This window comes from Phyllobates terribilis, unplaced genomic scaffold, assembly GCF_046119375.1.
Source record: "Phyllobates terribilis strain yellow unplaced genomic scaffold, ASM4611937v1 Scaffold_2__4_contigs__length_985480577, whole genome shotgun sequence".
Lineage (NCBI taxonomy): Eukaryota > Metazoa > Chordata > Amphibia > Anura > Dendrobatidae > Phyllobates > Phyllobates terribilis.
This window is the reverse complement of record NW_027362762.1, coordinates 695,901,719-695,928,920: the sequence shown is the minus strand read 5'-3', so window position 1 is coordinate 695,928,920 and position 27,202 is coordinate 695,901,719. Positions and strand designations below refer to the sequence as shown.

Below are 27,202 nucleotides of genomic sequence, written 5' to 3'. Positions count from 1 at the left end.
GTTTAGAGTTCAATCAGATTTTCTCCTATCAGTCTGTGAAAAATGGACAGCACACGGATGGCATCTGAGTGCTGTCTGATTTTTTTTCTCGGACCCATAGACTTGCATTGGTGAGTTTGGTACAAGAATCAGATAATAATCGGACATGGCGATTTTGTGTGTACAACTCGGGTTGCAAAAATACACGGACATGTAAACAGCCCCATAGACTATAATAATTATGAGAAAAATTGACGTCCGATTTAGACAAGACCAAAGTAATAGAAATAAGATAAGGTAGAAACTAATCTACTAATTATAAACAATTAGTAACCAACACATGATGATATAAGTACCTTCGTTTAATATATATTATAAGTGTCAATTGTGTTAATAATCCAAATGTACTGAAAAGTGAAACTCAATAAATTATGAATCATATCCAAAAAAATATCATGGCGGAATATAAAACGTGTCTCTGTAATGTTTTGAATATAGGCAGAAAAATTGGAACTTCGTTACTTTATTTACAGATTTTCTGACCAAGAGTAAATCATTTTTTTAAAAGCCTTAAAGACATTTTTCTTCTCTGACGTATCAGCAGAAATTCATTCAGGAATACTTATTTCATCGTTGTTGGATTATTCTTGATAAGCCCCCTCAGGAGCGGAAGGGTTAAGCCATTGTGACTAGCGATTATTTGAAAGCACCACTGCTGGGATGAAGCTGATAGGTTCAGACGTAATCCCGGTTTAAACTCCACAATCACTATAGGGGGTTATTATCAGCTGTTCTTCTGCAGACAAGAAGAGGATGCGTCCGAGAGCTGAATGTTTATGCGCAAAACCTCCTGCGTTTCACTTCTATTTCCATTCCGTATATATTTGCTAAATTCAATTTGGAGTATTCCTGCAACTGGCTGAACAGAGAGGAATAGAAGGGAAGAATGTGAAACACACCTGGTTTATGTCAGAAAGGCACTAGGACCTTGAAGAATAGTCCTGCCTTATGAGTCAGCCTTAGATCTCCAGCTCACAACTCCTGAAACCAGTGAATGAGAGGACAGACATGTGAATGGCTCAGCTGGGTTTCCAAGCACTTTGTGGACTGGGCTGCGAGAGGCTACGAAACAACTGGATCATCCAGGATTTCAGCACATTGTGACAGTCAGATCTACCCAAGCACAGGTGAGGATTAACCTGCATGCTCCAGCCTCTTGCTACTAAATGACTTATTACATAAACTTTTCTAAGAGAAGTACTAAAGTCTACCCCTTACTTTACAATTCTGCACTGATTCTCAGCCTGACTTCATCACTTGCTCTCTGTTTTAAGTCAGGATCAGACACCCCTAAACCTAAAGCTTTTATTTTTTTAATTTTTTTTTGGGGGGGGGTTCTAAGTCTCTAGAAATCCTATATTAGAACATTTTCTGCATTCCTTTCTATGAAGAGCTATATGGTTTTCCTTGCATGTACTGATAAAGCTGTACTTGTCATTTAACTCTGTATCATCCAAAGTACCATAGCTCTTGGGGTTACCAGGTAGCACAAGTTGAGTGCAACAAATAACAAACCCATCTCTGCTGTATGTGTGTTACCAGTTACTTTTGATAGGAAGGGAAATAACCTATAAATGATAAGACGCCGTAAGAACGTGTTTAGTCTCGCAGCAGGTGTTCTTTCACCTTTTATACATTGATCCTTCTGATATCGTCTTTTACATTGTAGGTAGCTGCCTGTTGCTTACGTTGTACGAACTGTCCCATGAATAAGAAGGTGTGGTGCAGGTTCGCTGTCTCTGGTGTAAAATGCAGTATTTCTGGGTTTTTAACTCTGCGTTAAGTGCATATATATAATAATTATTATTATATATATGTATATATTATAATGAACTAGATGATTTTAAAGGCACAGATCAAAGAGTAGTCATGTGCATCACAACTCCCTCAAGAGTTAAGAAGCGCAGGCTATTAAGTGGTTCCTACTCTTCCCTAATCTTCTTTGGTTGCCAGTGTTCTGCCTGCAAAGCTGGTGGATCGAAAAGTAACTTCTTTACGGGATAAATATTGGGTGTTTTCACGCATTAAAGCGCATTAAGTTAAACCTCGTGGAGTATTAGTCAAAGTAAAGTCTGCCAGCTTTAGTCTACACACCAAGAACTGGGTAATGCTGTTCCTTTACTATATAATCATATCAACATGTAACGTGCACACATTTGGCAAATAGCAACTTGTAATTCTGGTTTTAGGATGCAATGGTGAAGGCAAAAAAACAATTCTAGAATAGCTTTTGCTGGTGTCCTTTACTTGCGTTCTTGAGTTTCATACATGAATAAATTGCAGTGAATCCATTATTATTAATATTTATTTTTAAAGCATTATTAGTTCCATGGCTCTGGGCATGTGAAGAGGGTTTACATACAAGATACATAAGAACAGTGACAGACTGGTACAAAGTAGGAGACCCTGACCTCAAGGGCTTACAATCGACAGGCTATTGGGGAAGGAGATTAGCGTAATATAGGGGCGTAGTTTCTTTTTTTTTCTTAATCTGAATATTTTATTTTTTTATATCACAGAATATGTGCTTAATGAAACAAAAGGAGAGTATAAAATAAATATGTGGCAGTCAGGAGCCTATTTCTGTAGTAAGAGATGTGTGCTGTAGTAGTCTGCTCTGCAAGTGTGCCTATTGTATACAACACATGCCTGCAAATAGCTCTTCTGTTGATGCCAAAGGCACATATCACTGCGTCCTTTTCATTTTTTTTATATGAATCTGTTGCAGACAGAGACAGCTTGGGGGATTGGATTGTTCCCATACTAACCCTGTATACCTTGCCAATAGTTATTAACCCTGTCTTTGCCAGGAATAGTACAAGATCAGGAAGGAAAGATGAGAGAGGTTAAATGAACCTATAGAAAAAAAAGTTGGTTGGGTGATCTGGTGAACATTATGCATTTATGACAGTATTGTTAAAGCTGACATATGATAGTGATTATAAAGAGCAATGCATTGGTTGGAGCAGACTGCTATAACGTAGAGATGCTGTCACATTTGTATATTGATGTGTTATGGTGATACTTCTAAAGTGCTGAAGGTATAGCATGCATCTTAAATGTATTAGAAAATATGCTTTTAAATAGAACAGTTCAGTTTTAGGCTTTGAAGAGACGCCTGTGTTTAGGCATGAGTGGATTTGGCCTTTGGGATTAATCACCTTGTATCCAGAAGCAGTTAGAAATACCTTGGAGCATACTTGGCTAGTTCCTGTCTAAAAAAGGGAAAAAAATAGATGTCTTCCTGACTTCAGGAAACTACAGCCCATAATCAATGTTCTTACTGTTTAAACTTGTTTACCACCTCCTTTTTTTCTGTAGTTTCAGCTGTAGCCCATAAAATGAAGGGGTCATGTCTGGATTATCTGCTGGATACAGATGTGTTAAGGGATTATCAAATGTAGAAATCTGATTGTCTCTGATTCCCTAACCTTTAAAACTTTAATGTACGACATATTAATATCTTCAATAGTCTCATGTAATTTTCTGATTCAATTTTGGATTATATGTACAACTCTTTCAGCTTCTATAAGCTCCTTACAATTCACTATCTGAACGCCATATTCCATAGAAATATATTTTTTTGGGGAAAAAAAAATTTGTCTAAAATATCTATTCATTAAATAGATTTAAATAATTCCAGATTCTGAATAAATTATGTTGGAAACTCTTTACTTTGTCGTGTTGATTTTTACAAATGGTCACCAGGAGCAAAACAAGGAGGCTTTTTCCTATGTTAATGTAAAAATAAATTCTGCTTATAATAAAAACATAAAATAATTATACATAGACAGCAATGACCATTAGAGAAAAATGCTCTACAGTTTAGACTTGTATATTCATTTTAAAAAGGATCCATTGGATGCTTTGGTGGCACTGTGTGCTCCCGAATAGCATCAAACTCTGCCAAAATCAATGGTGGATCATAAATTGGTATAAATGATTGTATTCAATTGTAGTTTTCATTTGCTATTGCATTAAACTTGGTATTTTCATTCGCAAAGCAAGATAAAATGGTTTGGTCATATTGCCACAGAGCAAAGTCATAAAATATAACACTTCTTCCGAATAATTGTTGCTTAATCAATGCTACCCCCAAAGCATCAGATGTGTAGGCCTTTGAATGTGCCCAATGTACCCTCCTTTTTTTCTAGCCTTAAATCTTAAGAGGTGAAATCTTAATGAAACCCAGCCCTTCAGACATTACCTCCTCCAGTAGCAGTTACATAGGATGATGGGAGAACCCATGAGAGGATATATTCAATATCGCCAATGGAGTCTGCTGCTCAGTCTCTGAAGGACTCTAATGTCTGGTAACATTCATCTAGAAAACAACCCTGGATGTCTGCAAAATCAGGCATCTATATTTTTAAAGTTTCTTTTTTTTTAACTGGAGAAGATTCAAGAAAAGATTCTCAACAGAAGATTGTGATTACTGATTGAATTAAGTGGATTATGGAAACTCTTTACGTTACAAGCAAACATAAAGTGGACCATTATAACCTATGGATCTGTGCTTACTTCTGGTAGGTGTACATAACTGTTCCTAAAAATGTTCTGTTTCCATTAGTATCCGTGAATGACCCCAGGCTTTAGGTGAATTCTAGCTCCATCATATCACACCTTTTCATACACTCTGTAGGCACCAAGGAGTAGAACCTTTAACCATCATTTATAACCTATGTAGCTGCATTGTAGATCATGGCAATCAGTAGCTTGCGCTCAAAAACTTACATTAACCTTTCATTATTAACTCTATACAGCTGCACACACTGTCCATATATTCAACTATCACTGATATTTTCAGAGCACCTATATTTCTATGCCTTTCCTATATGCCATTTTGTGATCATATTTTTCCATCAAACAAGACCACTCCACGTGGTAGGTGATAGTCTAACGAAATTGCATTGAAAAACAGTAAGAGACTTGGCTTTCAATGGACAATGGCCGTTAGGGTTTCCTAATACTTTTTTGCCATGATTCAAATGTAACATTTTTCCAAGAACAAAATTCACATTTTTAAAATGGAGTTTCAATATGAAGCAAAATTAAAAAAAAAGTCTTGTTAGGGATACAGCAGTTCGACCATAGTGCACATTGAACTTTGAAGCTGAATATTGACTAGTCCGAGCATTTAATTTAGTTGCAATTGATTTTATGCTGTGTATCGATTTTTAAACTTGCAACCAAGGTTAGGACACATCCTGTGTGTGTATGATCTAAATCCACTCATGTCATTTTCCTTTGAATCTATGTCACTCAATTTCCTCATTTCCTAGTTAATGTCTCCATCACTTTTACAATTGGAATACATATACTGCTGGCAGATTTATCAAGAATGGCATTTTATACACTAGTCTACAAAAAAAGGAAAATTGGAGTAAATTGCACCAAATTTTTGACGCAGTTTTAGGCTGTTCTAAAATCCAAAAATAAAATTTGAACCTCTCATAAACTGGTACAGATTTGCAGCCAAATTAGTGACAATTTATGGGATAAAACGTAATTAATTTGCCTAAGGCTGGGGTTACACTAGCATAGATTCTCTCATGCAAGAGAATTGGGACGATTATGCTAATGACACTTGGTTCAAACTCTATCAGACTTTGATTTGAGTGCCACCTTCATGTGATCCGATTCTCTTGCATGAGAGAATCGCAGCAGTGGTGCAGAGAACACTGAGAACTCAGAATGGAGAAAATATGCATCTGCGGTAATCGGTCTGCACTTGGATGACATCCGAGTGCAGTCCGATATTTCACACGCACCCATAGACTTGTATGGATGCGCATGATCCAATTATCGGATGCACTCAGATTATTTTTCATGCCGTATCGGCATGGGAAGAAAATCACAGATCTGCACTGTCTCATAGTATAACACTGGGCCGACTGCCATCCGACAAAACATTGGATAGCACTCGACCGTGTTATGCACTCCTGTGATCGAGGCATCAAAGCTGTTGGTCATAACTCCTACTCAGTGCTCGCTTTTTCATCTTTTGATGCATTGAGCAAAAAAATTTAAATTTTATTCAAATTTCACTTGTGAGGGTTTAGTTAATGCCCAAAATTGGTGTAAAGAGTTTAATAAATATGGGACACTGTTTACATTTAAAACTGTAAGAATACAGTGGCGCACATTGTGTGATATTCAGTGCATCTAGCATGCTAGCAAAATCTACGTTAGATTTCTTTAGGTCATTAATTTGTGCATTTTAGACTCTTTAAAACTGCACCCCTTTTTCCTAGAAACTTTAGAAAAGTACCACTGAGGTACACACATTTGTTCTTTTGGCACAAATCAATAATATATTTGTCTAAATTTTATTTTTGCCAATTGCAAGGCATACGCTAGATTTCTGGCGCAACCACACATAAATGTTGGTCAGTGGATACGTGGATAATGTTTGCAATGAGTAGATACTGTATGAAGCCAAAGTGAAAGCCAATGGAGCAAGCTCACTCAATGCAAACCTCTATGGTCTACTTTGCAAATTGTCTCTTAGAGAGGAGGAGAACTAGAACTCTAGTGCCACCTATAGGAAGCAGCAATCCTAAAAGTCAATATAGACCCTTTAACGAGCCTTGTCAAATGACTTAGGATAATAGGAAAAAACAAAATCTCAATTTGCAGACACTTCGTTTCGGGATACTGCCCCTTCTCAGTGCAAAGTGTGAGATATGGTTTGGCTAGGTGAGAAGCGGCTAACCGGTATCCAAGGGGTAACGTTTCTCCTGGCGGAGAGTGACATGATAAGCATGTCAAGGTGAGGAGACTTTTAAGCTGCAATGCTCCTCTGGAAAATATGCAAATTGTCTCTTCAGAGAGGAAGAGAACCAGAACTCCAGTGCCACCTATGGGAAGCTTAACATGTCCACAAGGAGAAACGTTACCTTTTAGATATGGTTTACTTTAAAATGTTGCAAAGTTTTAGAGAAAAGAGATAAAAAATGAACAGGGATCAAGGAGACTCATGTGGACAACTTCTCACTAACTTCTCCCTGTCTGTGTTGTCTTTATGACCAGTTTCTCTAAACACAAACAAGGAGAGATCCCTGAATAAAGATGGGATGGGAATGAAGTAGTCATGGGGAGCCTGCTGTATGACTTCCACCCGTTCTTGGTTGTATTTAAGATATTTCGTATGAATCTTCCCAGTCTGTCAGGCTAAAACATAGCTATTGGTAACTAAGAAGTCTGCCTTTGCTTATGCTGTTCGTGGTTCGGACATGTATCTCCTAACAGGTTCTCTATAAAAATGTAGGTGTTCCTGCAATGCCCGCTATTTTAGGACAAAACCATTTGATATTGTCAATCTGATGTACAGAAATACTTGAAAAGATTTATGTTTGGGCTGTGTTCACACAGCAGAATTATCAAAAATGTGTGCAACATTGCAAGATCATATTTTATTTTTGCATTTAAAATAAAAAATAAAGTGCCCAATTCTTTAAAAAATGTATTGGGAGATGATTGTGGGCATTTTATTTTAAGTATCACATATTCTACTCGTGCACTTTGAAGCACAACCTTCCTAGCAGACAGCACAGATCTCCTGTTCTCAAAATGGCAGTAAAAGGAGGTCCATTAGACAAGACCTGTCCATCATCTTCCTCCAATTTAAAAACAGACTTCCTATATGTAGGATTTTTCAACTGGAGGAGGCTGATGGGCAGGTCTGGTCATATGCTACTCCATCAAATGTCATTTTGAGAATAAGAGAGCTGTGTAGTTTGTTATGGAGATTAAGTGAATAACTGCTTTATGCAAACAACCTCTTTATGGCTCCATTTGACATCTGTATGCTAAAGGGGTTGGCCACTTTATTTTTATTTTCACAAATGTGTTAGAGTTCTAATTTTGTGGCACTGACTATACAAAAATACTATACTTTTTAGTAGATCCTTCATGACATACCACACAGCTCTGCTGTTCTCTACATGCCTATTGTCAGAGGTGCAAGGGTCAGATCTGTCTATCAGCTGCCTCCATTTGAAATCTGTGCACATAGAAAAAGGCTGTTCGTCGTTTGTAGGCGGCTGATAGAGTTGCATGTGTCCATCAACTACCATTTGGAGAACAAAGAAGATGTTCATTATGTGAGGAAACCTATGAGTTGAATGTGCCCGTTTGCCATTAAAAAAAGTTGTTTGTTTTGAGGTCTCCAGTTAAAAAAAAAAAAAATATATATATATATACAGTACAGACCAAAAGTTTGGACACACCTTCTCATTTAAAGATTTTTCTGTATTTTCATGACTATTGTTCATTCACACTGAAAGGCATCAAAACTATGAATTAACATATGTGGAATTATATACTTAACAAAAAAGTGTGAAACAACTGAAAATATGTCTTCTATTCTAGGTTCTTCAAAGTAGCCACCTTTTGCATTGATGACTGCTTTGCACACTCTTGGCATTCTCTTGATGAACTTCAAGAGGTAGTCACCAGAAATGGTCTTCCAACAATCTTGAAGGAGTTCCCAGAGATGCTTAGCACTTGTTGGCCCTTTTGCGTTCACTCTGCGGTCCAGCTCACCCCAAACCATCTCGATTGGGTTCAGGTCTGGTGACTGTGGAGGCCAGGTCATCTGGCGTAGCACCCCATCACTCTCCTTCTTGGTCAAATAGCCCTTACACAGCCTGGAGGTGTGTTTGGGATCATTGTCCTGTGGAAAAATAAATGATGGTCCAACTAAACGCAAACCGGATGGAATAGCATGCCGCTGCAAGATGCTGTGGTAGCCATGCTGGTTCAGTATGCCTTCAATTTTGAATAAATCCGCAACAGTGTCACCAGCAAAGCACATCCACACCATCACACCTCCTCCTCCATGCTTCACGGTGGGAACCAGGCATGTAGAGTCCATCGTTTCACCTTTTCTGCGTCGCACAAAGACACGGTGGTTGTAACCAAAGATTGCAAATTTGGACTCATCAGACCAAAGCACAGATTTCCACTGGTCTAATGTCCATTCCTTGTGTTCTTTAGCCCAAACAAGTCTCTTCTGCTTGTTGCCTGTCCTTAGCAGTGGTTTCCTAGCAGCTATTTTACCATGAAGGCCTGATGCACAAAGTCTCCTCTTAACAGTTGTTATAGAGATGTGTCTGCTGCTAGAACTCTGTGTGGCATTAACCTGGTCTCTAATCTGAGCTGTTGTTAACCTGCGCTTTCTGAGGCTGGTGACTCAGATAAACTTATCCTCAGAAGCAGAGGTGACTCTTGGTCTTCCTTTCCTGGGGCAGTCCTCATGTGAACCAGTTTCTTTGTAGCGCTTGATGGTTTTTGCAACTGCACTTGGGGACACTATCAAAGTTTTCCCAATTTTTCGAACTGACTGACCTTCATTTCTTAAAGTAATGATGGCCACTCGTTTTTCTTTACTTAGCTGCTTTTTACTTTCCATAATACAAATTCTTACAGTCTATTCATTAGGACTATCAGCTGTGTATCCACCAGACTTCTGCACAACACAACTGATGGTCCCAACCCCATTCATAAGGCAAGAAATCCCACTTATTAAACCTGACAGGGCACACCTGTGAAGTGAAAACCATTTCCAGTGACTACCTCTTGAAGCTCATCAAGAGAATGCCAAGAGTGTGCAAAGCAGTCATCAAAGCAAAAGGTGGCTACTTTGAAGAACCTAGAATATAAGACATAATTTCAGTTGTCTCACACTTTTTTGTTAAGTATATAATTCCACATGTGTTAATTCATAGTTTTGATGCCTTCAGTATGAATCTACAATTTTCAAAGTCATGAAAATACAGAAAAATCTTTAAATGAGAAGGTGTGTCCAAACTTTTAGTCTGTACTGTATATATATATATATACAGTGGGAAAGTATCTGATGCACTGCCGATTTTGCAAGTTTTCCCACCTACAAAGAATGGAGAGGTCTGTAATTTTTATCATACATACATTTCAACTGTGAGAGACTGAATCTTAAAAAAATATCCAGAAAATCACATTGTATGATTTCTACATAATTAATTTGCATGAAATAAATATTTGATACAATAGAAAAACAGAACTTAATATTTGGTACAGAAACCTTTGTTTGCAATTAGAGGTCAGATGTTTCCTGTAGTTCTTGATCTAGATTGCACCCACTGCAGCAGGGATTTTGGCCCACTCTCCATACAGATGTCACCGGGCAATATTGAGTTTCAGCTCCCTCCAAAAAATTTCTATTGGGTTCAGGTCTGGAGACTGGCTAGGCCTCTCCAGAACCTTGAAATGCTTCTTATGGAGCCACTCCTTAGTTGCCCTGGCTGTGTGTTTTGGGTTATTGTCATGCTGGAAGACCCAGCCTTGACCCAATGCTCTTATAGAAGGAAAGAGGTTGTTGGCCAAAATCTCACTATACATGACCCCATCCTTCCTTCAATATGGTGCAGTTGCCCTGTCCCCTTTGCAGAAAAGTACCCCCAAAAGTATGATATTTTGCCCCCACTGTGATTACAGAGAAGGTTTGCTTAAACCTTTTTTCGGCCAGGGGTAGACATAGCAATTGTACAGCCACATGGTAATCAAGAGATAAGGGGGCCACATCTACCTCCAAAGCAGCAAGTAGCTTCTGTTATAGCCAGAACTATTGGACTACCACAGGCCTATACACTGTTCATGAACAAGAATTTTTTTTGTGTGTTTGCCACTGTTCTGTGCCATATGCATCCAGCAAAATGGTCACTGATTTGCCCCGTCGTACTGTGTTTATGCAAAATATATCCCCAAAATTCTCTTGAATCCACAAATCATGGAATATTTTAAATGAATTTTATTTGTTTACAATCAAGTCACATTATTTAAAATAACGATGAAGTGGAAATTCCTTACTGCGTACAGTACATCCTCATTATGTCTCCATGTGAGATATATATATATATATATACATATATATATATATATATATATATTAAAGCCTAATTTTCAACGCCAATTCCAAAAAAGTTGGCTTGTTGTGTAAAATGTAAAGAAAACAAGAATGCCATGATTTGGATATCTGAGTGCCATATTTTATTCACAACAGAACATAGAATATATATCAAAAGTTAGAGGACATTTTTCCAATTAATTTGAAAAAAATCACTAATTTAGAAATTAATGGGAGCAACACATCTTAAAAAAGTTTGGACAGGGTTAACCAAAGGCTGGAAAAGTAAGTGGTGCTATTGGAAAAACAGCTGGAGGGTCAATTTTCATCTATTGCAAGTCAATAATATGTATAAAAAGAACATTTTAGAGAGGCAGAATCACTCAGAAGCAAAGATGGTCAGAGGTTCAAAAATCTGTGAACAACTGCGTTTACAAATTTTGAAACAATTTTAGTAAATATGTTCTACAATATAAAATTGCAAAGACTTGGGATATCACACCATTTATAGTTCATAATATCCTAAAAATATTCAGATTCTTGTGAAATCCATGTACACAAGGGTCAAGGCCGACAGTCAATATTAAATGCTAGTGACCTAGCACTGCCTTATGTGATCATGAACATCAATGCCCCGGCTCAGGAATACTTCCAGAAATCATTCTGTGAACACAGCTCTCCATGCAAGCCACAAATGCAAGTTAAAGCTCTATCATGCAAAGGAAGCCATATATCACCCAATCCAGAAACACTGCCATCTTCTCTGGGCTAAAACTTATTTAAAATGACCTGCAGCAAAATGGAAAATTGTTCTGTGATCGGATAAATCAAAATTTTTAATTCTTTATGGAAACCATGGACGCTGTGTCTTGCGAATTCAAGAGGGACCATCCAGCTTGTTAACAGTTTCATCTCTGATTGTAACGGGTTGCATTAGTGCCAATGATATGGACAACTTTCGTAGTTTGAAAGACACTATCAATGCTGAGCATTATATAGTGGTTTTAGAATAACCTACAGTGAAGGATATAATTATTTGATCCCTTGCTGTTATTATAAGTTTACCCACTGACAAAAACATGAACAGTCTATAATTTTAAGGGTAAGTTAATTTTAACATTGAGAGATATAATATCCCCAAAAAATCAAGAAAATCACATTGTATAAATTAGATAAATGTATTAGCATTTTGCAGTGAGAAATAAGTATTTGATCCCCTACAAACCATTATGAGTTCTGGCTCCTACAGACCAGTTAGACACTCTCAATCAACTCGTTACCTGCATTAAAGACAGCTGTTTTACATAGTCACCTGTATAAAAGACTCCTGTCCACAGACTCAATTAATCAGTCAGACTCTAACCTGTACAACATGGGCAAGACCAAAGAGCTTTCAAAGGATGTCAGGGACAAGATCATAGTCCTGCACAAAGCTGGAATGGGCTACAAAACCATAAGTAAGATGCTGGGTGAGAAGGAGACAACTGTTGGTGCAATAGTAAGAAAATGGAAGAAATGCAAAATGAGTGTCAAACGACATCGATCTGGGGCACCATGCAAAATCTCACCTCTTGGGGTCTCCTTGATCATGAGGAAGGTGAGAGATCAGCCTAAAACTACACGGGGGAACTTGTTAATGATCTTAAGGCAGCTGGGACCACAGTCACCAAGAAAACCATTTGTAACACATTACGCCTTAAAGGTTTAAAATCCTGCAGTGCCTGCAAGGTCCCCATGCTCATGTACAGGCCCATCTGAAGATTGCCAATGAACACCTGGATGATTCTGTCAGTTATTGGAAGAAGGTGCTGTGGTCAGATGAGACAAAAATTGAGCTCTTTGGCATTAGCTCAACTCGCCGTGTTAGGAGGAAGAGCAATTCTGCCTATGACCCAAAGAATACCATTCACACTGTCAAGCATGGAGGTGGAAACATTATGTTTTGGGGGTGTTTCTCTGCTAAGGGCACAGGACTCCTTCACTGCATCAATGGGAGAATGTATGGAGCCATGTACCGTAAAATCCTGAGTGACAACCTCCTTCCCTCCGCCAGGACATTAAAAATGGGTCGTGGCTGGGTCTTCCAGCAAGACAATGACCCAAAACATACAGCCAAGGCAACAAAGGGGTGGCTCAAAGAAAAGCACATTAAGGTCATGGAATGGCCTAGCCAGTCTCCAGACCTTAATCCCATAGAAAACTTATGGAGGGACTTGAAGCTCCGAGTTGCCAAGTGACAGCCTCAAAATCTTAATGATTTAAAGATGGTCTGCAAAGAGGAGTGGACCAAAATTCCTCCTGACATGTGCGCAACCCTCATCTTCAACTACATAAAATGTCTGACTGCTGTGCTTGCCAACAAGGGTTTTGCCACCAAGTATTAAGTGTTGTTTGCCAGAGGGATCAAATACTTATTTCTCACTGCAAAATGCAAATACATTTTTCTAATTTATACAATGTGATTTTCTTGATTTTTTGTGGGGAATATTCTATCTTTCAATATTAAAATTAACCTAGCCTTAAAATTATAGACTGTTCATGTCTTTGTCAGTGGGGAAACTTACAAAAACAGCAAGAGATCAAATAATTATTTCCTTCACTGTATGCTCCCATCCAGACATCTATTTCTGTTAAGGCCTTGCATATTTTAGTAAGACAATGCTAAACCACATATTGCATCCATCACAACAGCATGGCTCCTCAGAAGAAGAGTTTAGGTGATATACTGGCCACCTGCAGTCCAGATCTTTCATCAATAGAAAACATGTTGCATTATGAAACAAAAAATCCAGCAAAGACCTAGCACTGATGAACAGGTAAAATCCTACATCAGACAAGAATGGGACAACATTCTTCTCCCAAAACACCAGCAATTGGTCTCCTCACTTAGTAGATGTTTACAGATTGTTGTAAGAAGAATAGTAGATGCTATACAATGGCAGACATGACCCAGTCCCAACTTGTTTGAGATGTGTTGCTACCAATAATTTTTAATTTAGTTAATTTTTTCAAATGAAATGTAAAAATGTCTAACTTTTACCTTCTGATACGTGTTCTAATTTCCACTGTGAATAAAATATTTCCATAAGAGATTTCCAAATCATTTTATTCTTGTTCTCTACCTCTTTTACCCAGATTTCCAACTTTTTTGGGGCATATAAAAAAACTCCACTTGTAATCCAGAAAGGTTAATTCCAGAGCTATAATAAGATAAACATTAGTACTATTATTGATAATACACCAAGTATTAACATTAGTAGATCAGGGGGTTTCTCAACATTCATGGATCCAATTTATGGTCTGTGGCACACACTGGCAATAAAAGATTTAACTTCTCTTCATGCATCTAACATCGGCACAGCATCTGTGCTGCAGAATATAAATGCAGGTAGTAGACAAGTAGATCCTACAACCTCTGTATGTGTGTTTGAGAAGATATCCATAGATATTTGCCTTCATTCCTGATTTTTTTTTTTTTGCTTTTCCTAACATGCATGTTAATGTCTATGTAAAAAGAAGGGGGAACCAGACACCACTACTTCTGTCAGAGGTAATACAAATTACCAGAAAAATATCCAACAGCACATATTCCTTATCAGAGAAGATATCTCGGGTAATTTGCAGATGCCACCCAAAAGATGGTATGTGTTGATATTAATGAAATGTCCAGTTTAAAAAACATGTTAATTATGCATTAACCCACTGGAAAAATATTGTTGCAACCATTTGAATAGTAATGGTCATTTAAATAGAGAATTAAGTGTCATCTGTGGCTTAAAGTTATTAGGAGATGCCATCTGTAGGGTTCTTTGGAGTGAACGTAATTCAGTCTACAAGGCTGTTACTGACCGAATGAAGTTCAAACAGTTCAACTTTACTGCACAATGTACATACAGTACCACCAAAAAATCTATTTAGTGGAACAATACACTTATTGGTTACAATATTCAAGCATGGCAACTTACTGGTACTATAAGATGGTACAATAGCTTAATGTTGCAAAACCAAACTTAACAGAATATTAATTTGAATGAACTGTACACTAACCTTCTATCTGAGGGATTCCTTTTCATTGCACGGATCTCACACCAAAGGACTGTATAACTTAACACCAGCCTGAACTGTCAATCCATCTTCAACTAAATACCAGATACTGTGGATGTCTCTCTGCCATATGCCCTATTCTCAAGAGTGCTACTCCTCTGCAGAGTTCTACCCCTTCATTTCCTTGTCCTGTTTCAAGGGTTTTACCCCTTTCTGCCCAGGCCTCGTTCTCAATAGTCTTTTTCACACCACTCCATCCTTAAAGATGAACCCCTTGAGTCTTGAGCATCACCCAACTGAACCCACTAGATCAAAACTACTGCTACTCTCTTGTCTCCATAAAGCCGATTTTAGGCACAACCATGACTTGGGCCCCTCTACAGCCTCCCACAGGTTTAGGGCTCATGCTGACCAGCGTATAAATCGGACATGTTCTGTTCAACTTTTAATCAGATATCCCACGGACAGCACAGTGACCCATGTTATTCAATAGTACTGTTCAGATGAACAATTTCTTTTTCAGTCTTTGGAGTCTTGGATGAGACTTATCTTTTAAGTCTATTGGTGTTTAAAAAAAAACATATCCACAAAAAACATCCGAGTGGCATCTGAGTTTTGCAGATACATTTCTTTTATCAATCTAGAAAACTGTTTTTGATCATGTACATTTTTTAGTGTAGATTTATGAAAATGAATTGCACACGGACGTAAAAACAGATACATTAATGGCACACGTATGAAAATTAGAAAACAATTTTTTGAATGAAACGTGAACGATTTCTCATACGCTTGTCTACAGCCAGCCTTAAGATAGTAATGATTAGCCATTCTTCTACCACGCTACACTTTTAGTATCTAAAGTAACCAAAGGGGAAATATATATGGTAGATGTGTATGTCCTGCATTATGTGGGCTTCTTATTGTATGGAGAAGTATTGTATTTTTACATTTTATTGAGATCTCTCCTTATTGCTGGTGAATAGTTGTATACATAACTCAGAATATTGGCAATTGCATTGTTACAACATCCGAAATAAAAGATCAGATGGACTTTTTTGATAGTTCTATACCTAAAAACCAACACTTTACATGCCTAAGTAACGTGCAGTATATCTACGAAGTACATTGGAAGGCTAATCTTAATAATATATAACCATAAGGAGGTGGATTATTTCTTTCGAAAATCTAGACATTTCCATAGTTAAAGTTAACTATTTTTTCCATGCTGTCCTTAAGTGTCCCACTTCAGATATCAGAAATGTTGGCAGCTGTGTGTGTGTGTGTGTGTATATGTCAGCTACAGTATATGCTGCAGGGCTCTGCAAAGAAGCAAGATAAAGCTATGTAGTTATATTCCCCATCATCCTCATTGACATGTCATGGACTGGTCATCTGTAGATAAGTAGTAACAGAAACGCTGAGTCATTTTTTTTATCAGCTTTGTACAAGGATTCCAAAGGGCTATGGCCTTTGTATTATAACATATATCATTATGTATGGGCTAAATGCAGAACACAATACTTAGATCTCAAAAAAAGTTTGTGATGGTGACTGACACTAACAGATCAGTGGCAAAGTTGGCATTAGTTATGTACAGTAAGTTCTTGCCAAATTAAGCTATTTAATCTACAGTAATACTACATTGTCTGTATATCAGAATGCCTTATATACTTCAAAAGGCTAATCTAAGGTCTGAATGTAATTTTTAATTTAATAATTTTGGGCAGAGCTTCATCATAAATAATATAATAACATAGTAACCTGATAAGCGAATCAATACCATACGATGAAAATAAAACTTCTTTATCAAGCAGGAGGCAAAATCCTATATCAAATAGCCAAAATTTCACACCATATTTCTGTTGAACTGGTGATTTAAGTCTGGTGAGTGAGAACCACAAAAGGGTCAGGATGTTGTTCCTCTTATAAATGGGACTGTTACTAGCCGTAAAATGTTTAAAAGGTATATCCCGGGCAACACTATGTGTCTCGTGCAGACTCAGTACAGCCCTCCACTAGGTTGTAAAACTGTGAACAATCCAAGGATCCAAGGCACAGGGTAGTATCCTTCGAAAAAGTTTTATTGGCACCAGTGAACACACAAAAAAATGGACATGCAACGTTTTTGACCACACAGGGTCTTTTTCAAGCCAAAAACATTGTACAATGTACACCTTGTTTTTGGCTTGAAAAAAGCCCTGTGTCGCCGAAACGTCACATGCCAGTTTTTTTATGTGTACAGTGGTGCCAATAAAATGTTTTTGAAGGATACTAACTGGTATCTTGGATCTTTGGATTGTTTAATAGCTGTAAAATGGGCACAATGTTTTTTTTTGTTTTTTTTTTAACTTTCCTGATAGCCTAGAATGTTTGTTATTCTCTCAATACTACAAGCACTATTTTGCCCTTTGACTTTAATATATTTCATTTTCCAAACATGTATTAATACAATTTCAATGAGTATCTCTATTATAATTTAATTATAATTTAAAAGTTAGTATCAAAAAATATGTATGAGTTTTTTAATTCTTCAATGTTTGCTGCTTTTAGCTGTCTGGTCATTAAATTGCAAAGGTAGTCTATGATGGTATAAAATACATCTCCTGCCTCTTCCATGGCTCAAGGTGTGGTTCTTTACCTTCATTATGCTTTTACACTGCAATCCTGATTCTTTTTACTCCAATGATGGAATAATTCTAAGCAATGAAATCTGCAGGGAAAAGATGAGCCACAGTAATAGAAAGTTTGGAGTTCTGCTTTAAAGGGGTTTTTCCTGATCAAAACATTCATTGTTTGAATGCATGACCACCTCACCGATTGCTATCACCTTTCCTATAGATAAATGATAAGTTTAAACTCTTTTAAAGAGGATCAGTCACTTGCTATATGTAACTTGTCACTTGCCATATGTAACGTTTAAAGAGGATCTGTAACTTGCCAATGTAACTTTCACACTTTGTGTAAATTCTGCCATGCTTTTTCTTTTTTCTTTTATTCCCACACCAATCTGTTTCAGAGATATGACACTTCTTCCCTAAAAATAAATCTAGTCTTTTTAACCGGCTGGTCATGGTCCTCAAGTGGACTCACAGAGGAGGAGTTGAGGATCACATTCATTTGGCTAACAAGAATAGATTTACATACATTGGAAAGAATATCAGAAATGGAGAAATGTAGGGACAGAAGTAGTCAGATTTTAAAAAAATCTGTGGCATTTACACCAGGTAAAAGAGACATATTTATGACAAGTGACTGTTCCTCTATAATGTTGAAAATCACTTTAGTGCGTGAGAACATGAATAAACTCCTATTTATTCCAGTGAATGCAGACCCATCACCCTACTGTAACACTAATGTATTATGGTGATTAATGGCTTTATAAAAGTGATTCTACTGTATAATGCTTCCACCTCGGGGCAGTGTCAGCGGTTTCATGCGTCATTTTGGGGATTTCATCACAGCAATAAGCTACTTTAATTGTCCCATTGTGGTTACAGCAAATTGGTTATCAACCACACAAAACAATTATTTTACTATTCTATAACTTGACAATTGAATCTTACGGCCTCCGTCTCTTTACAATGACGAAGGTTAGTTCTACGCCAGTGAAAGTAAAATCTTTGTCAGTGGCTGAGTGTACCGTATTTAGGAGACACCCAGAAACTGCTGCACATATTCATATACGGTATTTTGGGAAAGCGTTTTTGGATATAAAATGACTACATATTTCATGTCAAGTTGCATAAGTAGAATATTTGTGATCTCAATATTCTTTCCTGCTGTAGCCTAAAATATATATGCAAGAAAGGTATCTTTTTGACAATAAGACTCAAAAATGGCTCCCAGAGGCTTGCAATACCCATTGAAGTGTTATTTATTGTAAAAGATCATAGGTGGATCATTAAAACCTTTATCTGTAATCTGCAGAAAGTCCTGGTAGCAAATTATTTGTTCTGATGTAATAATCTTATAATAATCTTTATTTTTATATAGCGCCAACATATTCTGCAGCACTCTAAATACAGTATCATGGCTGTCCCCATTGGGGCTCACAATCTTATGTAGCGCAGTGAGGAAAATCAAGGATTACATGGTGTCATTTTTAATTAATGGGCTGTCTGTCCATATTGTATGTATGTCCTCCAAACAGAGATTTTTTTATAACAGATGTCTTCCTTTTCATAAGGTGTTTTAAAAAAAAAAAATGTCTTCATCTATTTAAAAAGATTCTGTCAGTAGGATCAACTCTCCAAAGCTATGTCGACATGCAGATCGTAGAAAGTTGAAGAAAATTATATCTTGCGCTCCAATGTCTTATACCAGATAAATCCACACTGTTCTTAATATGTACTGTAAATAAGCTTTTAAGGCTAGACAGAAATCTCCCTGACAACATGCCTCCAGAGCTTATTTTAAATAAAAGGGGGTGTTACAGTGTGAGACATGTAATGACTGACACTCAGCTCTCCTAATATACATGTCTCACACTGCTAACGCTCCCTTTGATTTATAATAAGCTCTGGAGGCTGACTCTCATGCAGATCAGTGTCCGGCTCATAGCCTGGAACAGCTAATTTACGGTACATATAAGAAAAAGATATCATGATATTCAGCTTCCTATGAGCTGTGTGTCCATGTAGACGGCTTAGGTGGGTTGATCCATTTGACATATTTCCCTTAAAAATGATTTTAATAGGGTGGGTGGTAGGGGGATTATGTCCAGTACCATTAACTTGCAACATTAAATTTTATTTGTGCTATAATGAGATAGAAAAGAAACTAAAATATTAACTATTGAGTGAAATCTTCTTTCAGAGAAACTAGATGATTCAACTTCTGGGTTTTTTTTTTTTGTCATTGCAAGACCAAAGTTACATGTAGTACTTTTTTTTTGTGTGTGCTTTTTTTTCTGGGATAACTAAATATTTTGGTTCAAGTATATAATCAAAAAAGAAAATATGTTTATATCATTTCATAAATTTTTCTTGTTTCTTTATGATGCATTTAAAACATAACATCAGAACTTTATACATTTCATGGCATGAATGAAGAGACTACCAATATTAGTTATTTTATTCTGATGTTCATGTTTTTGGCCTATATGCCAGATTAGCAAAATGATTTTCATTGCTCGCCCTTTTTCAGAATGAAACATTAATGATAGTCCTAGTTGAGTTTCCGGATTATAATCTTAAACCGGCAGTTTCCTAATATACGTCAGGAATGTAAAATGTATTTAATTTCTAAGCAGCATGTTTATACATATTTTGGCGATTATTTTTCTTTTATATTGCTGTTCAAGGGCAACACTGACCTCTTCTGGTACAAGACAATGTGCAAGATAATAACTTGTACTCCATTAATGATGACCAATGTATCATTTCACAGAAAGCCATTGGTTAGCATTTTATCAAATAGAGAAAAAATATTAAAAATTCATTATAAAATATAGTAAAAGATTTATTTAAACTTTTTTTTTACTTTACTTTTGTGTTTTTATCTCCAGCTTGTGGTTTTCTAGCTATTCCAAAATTCAACTCAGAAACCCCTGCCTCCGCAAGTCTTGGCATGATGTTAGTTCAGGTTACAGAGACACACCATATTGACTAGGAGAATGTTAACACCTAGTTGTTATTTTTTTCATCCACATGGAAGTTGGAGATCAGTGGATACATCTTTTGTATGTAGATAACTGAGTTGTCCAGGTTTGCAAAAAAGTCTGCAGTCACTCTATGTGACTGCAGACTTGTGAATCTTCACAGCACTTGCTGTCGGGATTCTCTGGTGCCAGGAATGAGACTGGACAAGTATGCAATATGCTTACTTCTGGCCACATTCTGACTAGACTTGTGTAGCCTTGCTAAATTCATTTTGTATAGACCGAGGCATTGCACATCTAGTCGGAACCTAAGAATCCTAACAGTGCGCGATGTGAGGATTCACAAGTCAACAGTCACACAGAGTGACTGCCGACTTTTGTGCTAAACCTGGACAACCCCTTTTAACATGCCTCATTCTCTACTAGCATATATTTAATTATACAGGTTCAAGAAAGTGCATAAAATATATGTAATTAACAAGCCGTGAATACATATGTATATGAGTAATCCTACATTCTGTTGATGTCATGAATCCCTAGCCTTACGCAGAGTAGTTCATTATTAATATTGCTGACTCAATGGAGTTAAGATGCTGAAACTCATTTTTCTATGCAGAACTATTTATATATTTTTTTTGTACCTTTTTTTTTTTATTTAATAAAATAATCGGGAAGGACCGCACGTAGCTCTGTCCTACTTTTTTGTCATTAGGGCTTGGAGGTTACCAAGCATAATATCACTAATGTTATCGTCGCTGAATTCTAAACACAATTACCTCTGAACCATGCATCACTGCTCAGTATAAGCTCTCTAGACTTCTTACTGCTTTGTTCCCTTCGATGGATAAAAAGTCTTCTATTCCTTGTATAGACATTTACTTTTAATGTTGTCATAATGATTGATGGAATATTTCATCCAATAATTATCCAATGCATGAGTTTCCATATCCATTTAATGTTGTCTGCTATTGAGTTTGGCTAAAAGTACAATAATCTCTAGTATAAACATTTTATTCATTAAAGAAAACATTTATATGGTTGATACTATATTATATAGTAGAAGGCCAAGAATTTTGTCTTGAAGTGGATCTATAAGCTTTGCTGACTTGTCTGTTTTAGTAAATATCTACTTTCCAGATGAAATAATTATAGTCTGAACTCTACATTTGACCTTTCCTCTGTTGTTCTCCCTGGTAATGGATAAATAAATTGATAGCTAGGTGTTGAAATTCCCTGTGTTTATGGTGTGTTTCCCTACACACCCTCTCACTGTCGATTCAGTGCTGACAGCGGCAGATTGCGCACATCGTATTTACTAGGGGAATGGTAACACCCAGCTGTTAATTTATTCATACATTTCCAAGAGAAATGGCACAATACGGAATTCCTAGAAAATTGTTGGGTGTGCATTTCATCAGATTAATTGAAAGGGATATTTTCGAATCTATCGCATATTGCTAAATTCTTAAAGGGAATCTGTCACCAGGTTTTCCCAATATAAAGCACGGCCACCGTCTTTAAGGCGTCTTTTACAGTATTCTAGAAAGCTATAAGTCTCCAATCCCCTATACATAGCAGAAAAAAAACTTTTATTATACCCCCATACGTTGTGGTCCGGTCCAAAGGGCATTGCTGATCTTGCTTTGACTTTGCCTCCTCTCTCGTCACAATCGTCGACCTGACCCTCGCTTCACATGGATGATGCACCCTACGTCATCCATACAGTGTCCTCCAATCGTGCGCCTGAGTAGGCGCACTTCTCTCTGCCCTGCTGAGGACAAAGCCAAGTACAGAAATACGCATGTGCCGGAAGAGGCCAAAGAGCCCCGATGACCTGGAAGTACGCCTGTGCAAGAGAGCGATTGTGGGACACTGTGTGGATGATGTAGGATGCGTTATCCATATGAAGAAGGAGACCAGCGATTGCGATGAGAGAGGCGGTGCCGAAGCAACACCTACGATGCCCATTGAACCGGATCACACCATATGGGGGTATAATAAAAGGTATTTTTTGTTCTACGCAGAGGAGACTGAGGACTTACAGGTTACTAGAATAATGTAAAAGGGGGCGTAAAGGTAGTGGCTGTACTTTATATTTGGAGAACCTGGTGACAGGTTTTCTTTTAAGTAATAAACACAGTTTCAAAGATTTGGTAATATATTGGGGTTAATAAACAGTTAAAATAGAAAACCTAGTAGTTTGCAATAAAATCATCATAGTATAGAAGACCTGTAGAAATTTCAGACTTTGCTGCAACTGCAAGATATTCAACACAGGCACCGACACATGCACTTCCTTCATAAATCATACTCAATCGACTCTATAAGCAGGTCAAAGATAACACAATGCAGGTTATGGGGAATATACACAGTCTATTGCCTCCATTCCTTTGACCATAATAACATAATTAATCTACTGGAGTCAGGAAAATAGAAATTTCCTAGGCATTTTCCACCATACATATTTTATTTTATGTGCATATGTTTTCAATCGGGAGATCAGACGAAGTAACTGAGAGACACCTCTGGTGGTAGTTTATTTACTGCAGAAACAAAATTATTGGCTTTGTAATTCAATATGGCTGATCTTTCTCCCTCCTAACCTCATCAGCCAGGGGAGTGTCAGGAGGCCCCCATTTGTAGAAACCCAATTTCTTCTTGTACAGTTCACATTGTCGATATCAAGTCTTCTATATAATACTTTAGGATTTCATAATGACAGATTGCTACTCTATAAGACGGGATCAAGGAGCCATGTAGAGCATGAAGAGCGATAATACAGCTAGCTAATGACCAATACAGTAAGGCTTAGAACCACCCAAAAACAATTAGTAAGGAAAATCTTTCAGAGTTGCTTATTATCTGGTCATTCTGTGACTTCAGGCTTTATTGACAGATTTTAAAGAGGATATTCACCAAGAATAAGCCGTAAATTGATTTTAACAAGATGCGCCCAATTTACTTGAAATTGATTTTAAGTATATGTTTTCCAACAGGCCCCAACACGTACATGTTGTTCGTTCTCTTAGCTACTGATCTATCCTATTATATTATGTTATGAATTATACCATGCATCAAAGCATTCCTGGATGTGGAGTGCACTCCAACAAACCATTCAGTGGCCGCCTAAGCGTTTTTTTTAGGTTTTTTTTTCTTTCTAACAGTCATTCTCTAAGCCTTGATTTGTTAATTTCTCATGGCAATTTTGTGTGATCAGAACATAGTGCTGTCTTTAATTGCAAGGTATGCTTTTGTATTATTGTAGGTTTCCTCTTTCCTTTAAGAGATTGTCCACTATGTCCTCTAGATTGGTATCCTTAGATGATTACAATAGTGTCTGCTTGCTGGGAACTACATTGATCAGCTGTAATCTGTAGGGAATCCTGCAGGTGAGTGTTTGGGTGTCCTGCAGCAGCACCACATGGGAAATAAAGTATTACATGGTGCCATATGGCCCCTGACAGATGATTGTCAGGAAGTTAAGGATTTTGGCATGTTTGATTTTGGACTGCCGATCCTTTTGATCTTTAATATGCCACTGCCAGAGATGTCTTGCAGTGTTCTCTATCATAGAGAACACAGGAGTGCTCGGCAGAGTGAGCACTCTAGTGTATGGGAGAGCCAAACGAGATAGCGGTCAGCCGCATGATGGTTCAGCTGGAAACTATCTAAAGTGTACGGAGAGCTTTTAATAACACACTACACCAGGAGAGCATGATAACTAAGGGACCTGCTTTATTACTGCAAACTTTCTAATAGGAATATGCAAAAATTGTTTTTCTAAACCAGAAAAGCACATTAGTAATAGATAAATGACTGCTAGTTTTGAAAGTCGTAAGAGAGGATTTGATGGTTATTTTTCGTTAAAGGGAATCTGTCAGTAGGATCAACCCTCCTGAGCCATCTATTTGGGCATGTAGGTCATATGAAGATGAATAAAATCATACCTTGATATCTGTGATCCAATTCCAGAGAAATCCACGTTTTCTTAATATGTAAATGAGCTGTTAAGAACTATGTGAAGGACATAGATTTGCATGTGAATCTGGTTCCAGGGCTTATTTTAAATGAAAGTGAGTTTTACCAGTGGGAGACATGTAAGACAGAACAGGAGAACCGAAATATGTCTTCTTACAAAAACTTTGCAGCTTTCACAGCTCTGCTGTATTGCAACCCTGTCTGCCTCTGAGATGGAAGCTGAAGCGTTGAAAGGAACCTGCAGATGTGTCAGTTATAGTCACACACAGCTCTGCAGTGAGTTCAAGAGAGCAGCCATTACATATCACACTGGTAACACCTCCTTTTATTTTAAAGTAAGTTCTGAAGGCAGATTCTCAGGGAGATCTATGTCCGGCCCATAGATCTTAACATCTCATTTACATATATGGATTTCTCTGGAATAAGATAATGGATTGCAGATATCAAGGCATCACCTTTATTCAACGTCCTATGAGCTACATGCCCATATTAGACTGCTTAGGAAGGATGCTCCTACTAACAAACTCCCTTTAAAGGGGATCCTTGCTCTGAGAATTCTAATTCTCACAACCCATGCAATTCTCTATCAAAGTTTAAATGTCAATGACCACTATCTATGTTTACCAATTGTGGCTTTAAAAGCCATTTTAACAGTGGACTAACCTATGAAGATCAACAAAAACAATGGTTCATCACCTTTATTGGCAGTGACCAATTGTCAAAAACTTGGAACTTTGTAATGGCAATTGGTTACTGTACATGGAACTCAGCTATATTCATGGAGAGTGAGTGACCTTTGTGAAGTTTTTATGGGCTGTAATAAAGAAGGGTTCATGATATTTCAGCTTTTGATATTTAATAAATTATGAAGGCAAGATACTGGTTTCTGGAAAAAAGTGCACAGTGATATTGAAACCCATGAGACCAGTAGTGGTAGACTAAACTAAGACCACCACCAAGCCAATGTATGCGCAAAGATATACTTGATATACTATACACAGAAGTTTCGGTTTCCATATGGATTCTTTTTTTCAAAGGGAATCTGTCACCACATTTGAGCAATTTTTATCTATTAATATGGGTATACAGATTATAGATAGCTGAAACTAGTCATACCTGTATGCCTCATGTATGATGCCTTGTTCTGTAAAAATGATCTTTTATCTCTTTATGTTAATTAGTTCTTCCAGGCTATGGGGCTGCCTGGGAGATAACTTGCGATCCCAGTGTTCTCCGGTTTGCAGAAAAGGTGCAGTCCTGACTTCCTTCCTCCCGCCCTGCATAGTAAGCATGTCATTTGCACCTTTTTTGCACGGAGAACAATGGGACTGGAAGTTACAGTGACTCTCTGGCACCTGCACAGAACAAAAGTGAGGCCAGTGCCCCATAGAAGGGCGGAAAAGTGAAGAGGTGTGACAGCAGTCAGAATGCGCAGGCGTGGGATTTACTGTTGCCCACCAGATGGGACAGGAGAGGAGGAGTGACTAGGCAGCAGTGATGGTATCACGACTATAGCAAGTGACCTCTGCAGACAATCACAGGGTTCAGCTGAGGTATACGGCACAAGTCTGCTGAGCCCAGTGATTGGCTGCAAAGGTGATGTACAGTAGTCACCGCTGTGGCCATGTTAACAAAAGTGACAGAGGATAAGTGTGGAACCCCAGGGGTCTGGTTACCACAGTAATAGCAATATTACGTCTGTGAGCAGGTGGGAGGTCTCCTGGTCAGGAATCCTAAGCATGCCACACCTCCTGCCCAGTCCTGGGAGGGGAAGAACTTCCCCTATATAAACTGGGGCTGAGGTGGGGTTAGAAAAAAAAAGAACACAGACAGAGACAGAGACATAGTCTGGTCTGGTGTGGATCAGTTACAGGGAAAATAAGAACAGGAGCTCTGTGGGAGCAGTGATAAAAGGAGTCCGGGACTGGAAGCTGTAGAGCTCGTCCGGACTGAAGAGATCTCACCGGACACGGAGTCCGAGGCTGTGGGGACTGTTCCATACCCAGCAGCAGAAACCGACCGGCAGGGGATTTCAGGTCCTCTGGCCAAGAAACCCGAAGGCACGGTCACACGCAAGGGACCAGCACCGCCGTCGTGGAGCGGAGGCTACCAGAAGGCCCCGAGTCACCGGCCATACGGGTGAGCACCACACGGTACACTCAGGGACGTGGGCTACTTTTACCCGCTTCTAGCAAGGTAGCCAAGAAGAGTACAGTTAGTTGGGGAGGCCTACAACTCCACCTGGCCAGGGGAGATCCTGTCTGCTCACGGACTGACCAGACCCCGACCGCTAGCCAGTACTCCCGGGAGGGTCTATCTTTGTCACCAGTAAAGACCCTGAACTACACCGCACCGTCTCTGAGTGGTTCCTGGTGCCTGCGTGCAATTCTACCATCCCCATCATCCACGTCCGCTGCCCTGAGGCCATACCCCTCCCGTTGGGGGTTATACTACCCACGCTGCACAACTGTACCACCGGCCTCAGCGGTCTGCCCTGCAGCGGCGGTTTCGTAACCGCATTCAACGGGTGGCGTAGTCGAACAATATCACATCTGCCACTAAAAACATCGCCACTTAGTTTGACACCCTGGGCACGGACCGGGTCACCGCCACGAGGACTACCACCCCCAACAGATCCGGCTCCGGGTATTCCC

General features: G+C 38.3%; 1 protein-coding gene across 3 annotated transcripts in view; it reads left to right on the top strand.

The window, feature by feature from the left end:
• The first annotated feature begins 715 nt into the window (after positions 1-715).
• The window catches only part of NGF (nerve growth factor), a 135,762-nt gene continuing 109,275 nt past the window's right edge, over positions 716-27,202 (top strand). The window contains exon 1 of one of the 3 annotated variants that reach the window (XM_073670700.1): positions 716-1,166. In XM_073670700.1, coding sequence (XP_073526801.1) covers positions 1,034-1,166 — 133 coding nt within the window. In that variant the 5' untranslated portion in view covers positions 716-1,033. Of the gene's footprint in view, positions 1,167-4,262; positions 4,566-14,447; positions 14,569-27,202 lie in introns of those variants that run through there. The other 2 variants (XM_073670701.1, XM_073670702.1) reach the window with 2 other exon arrangements.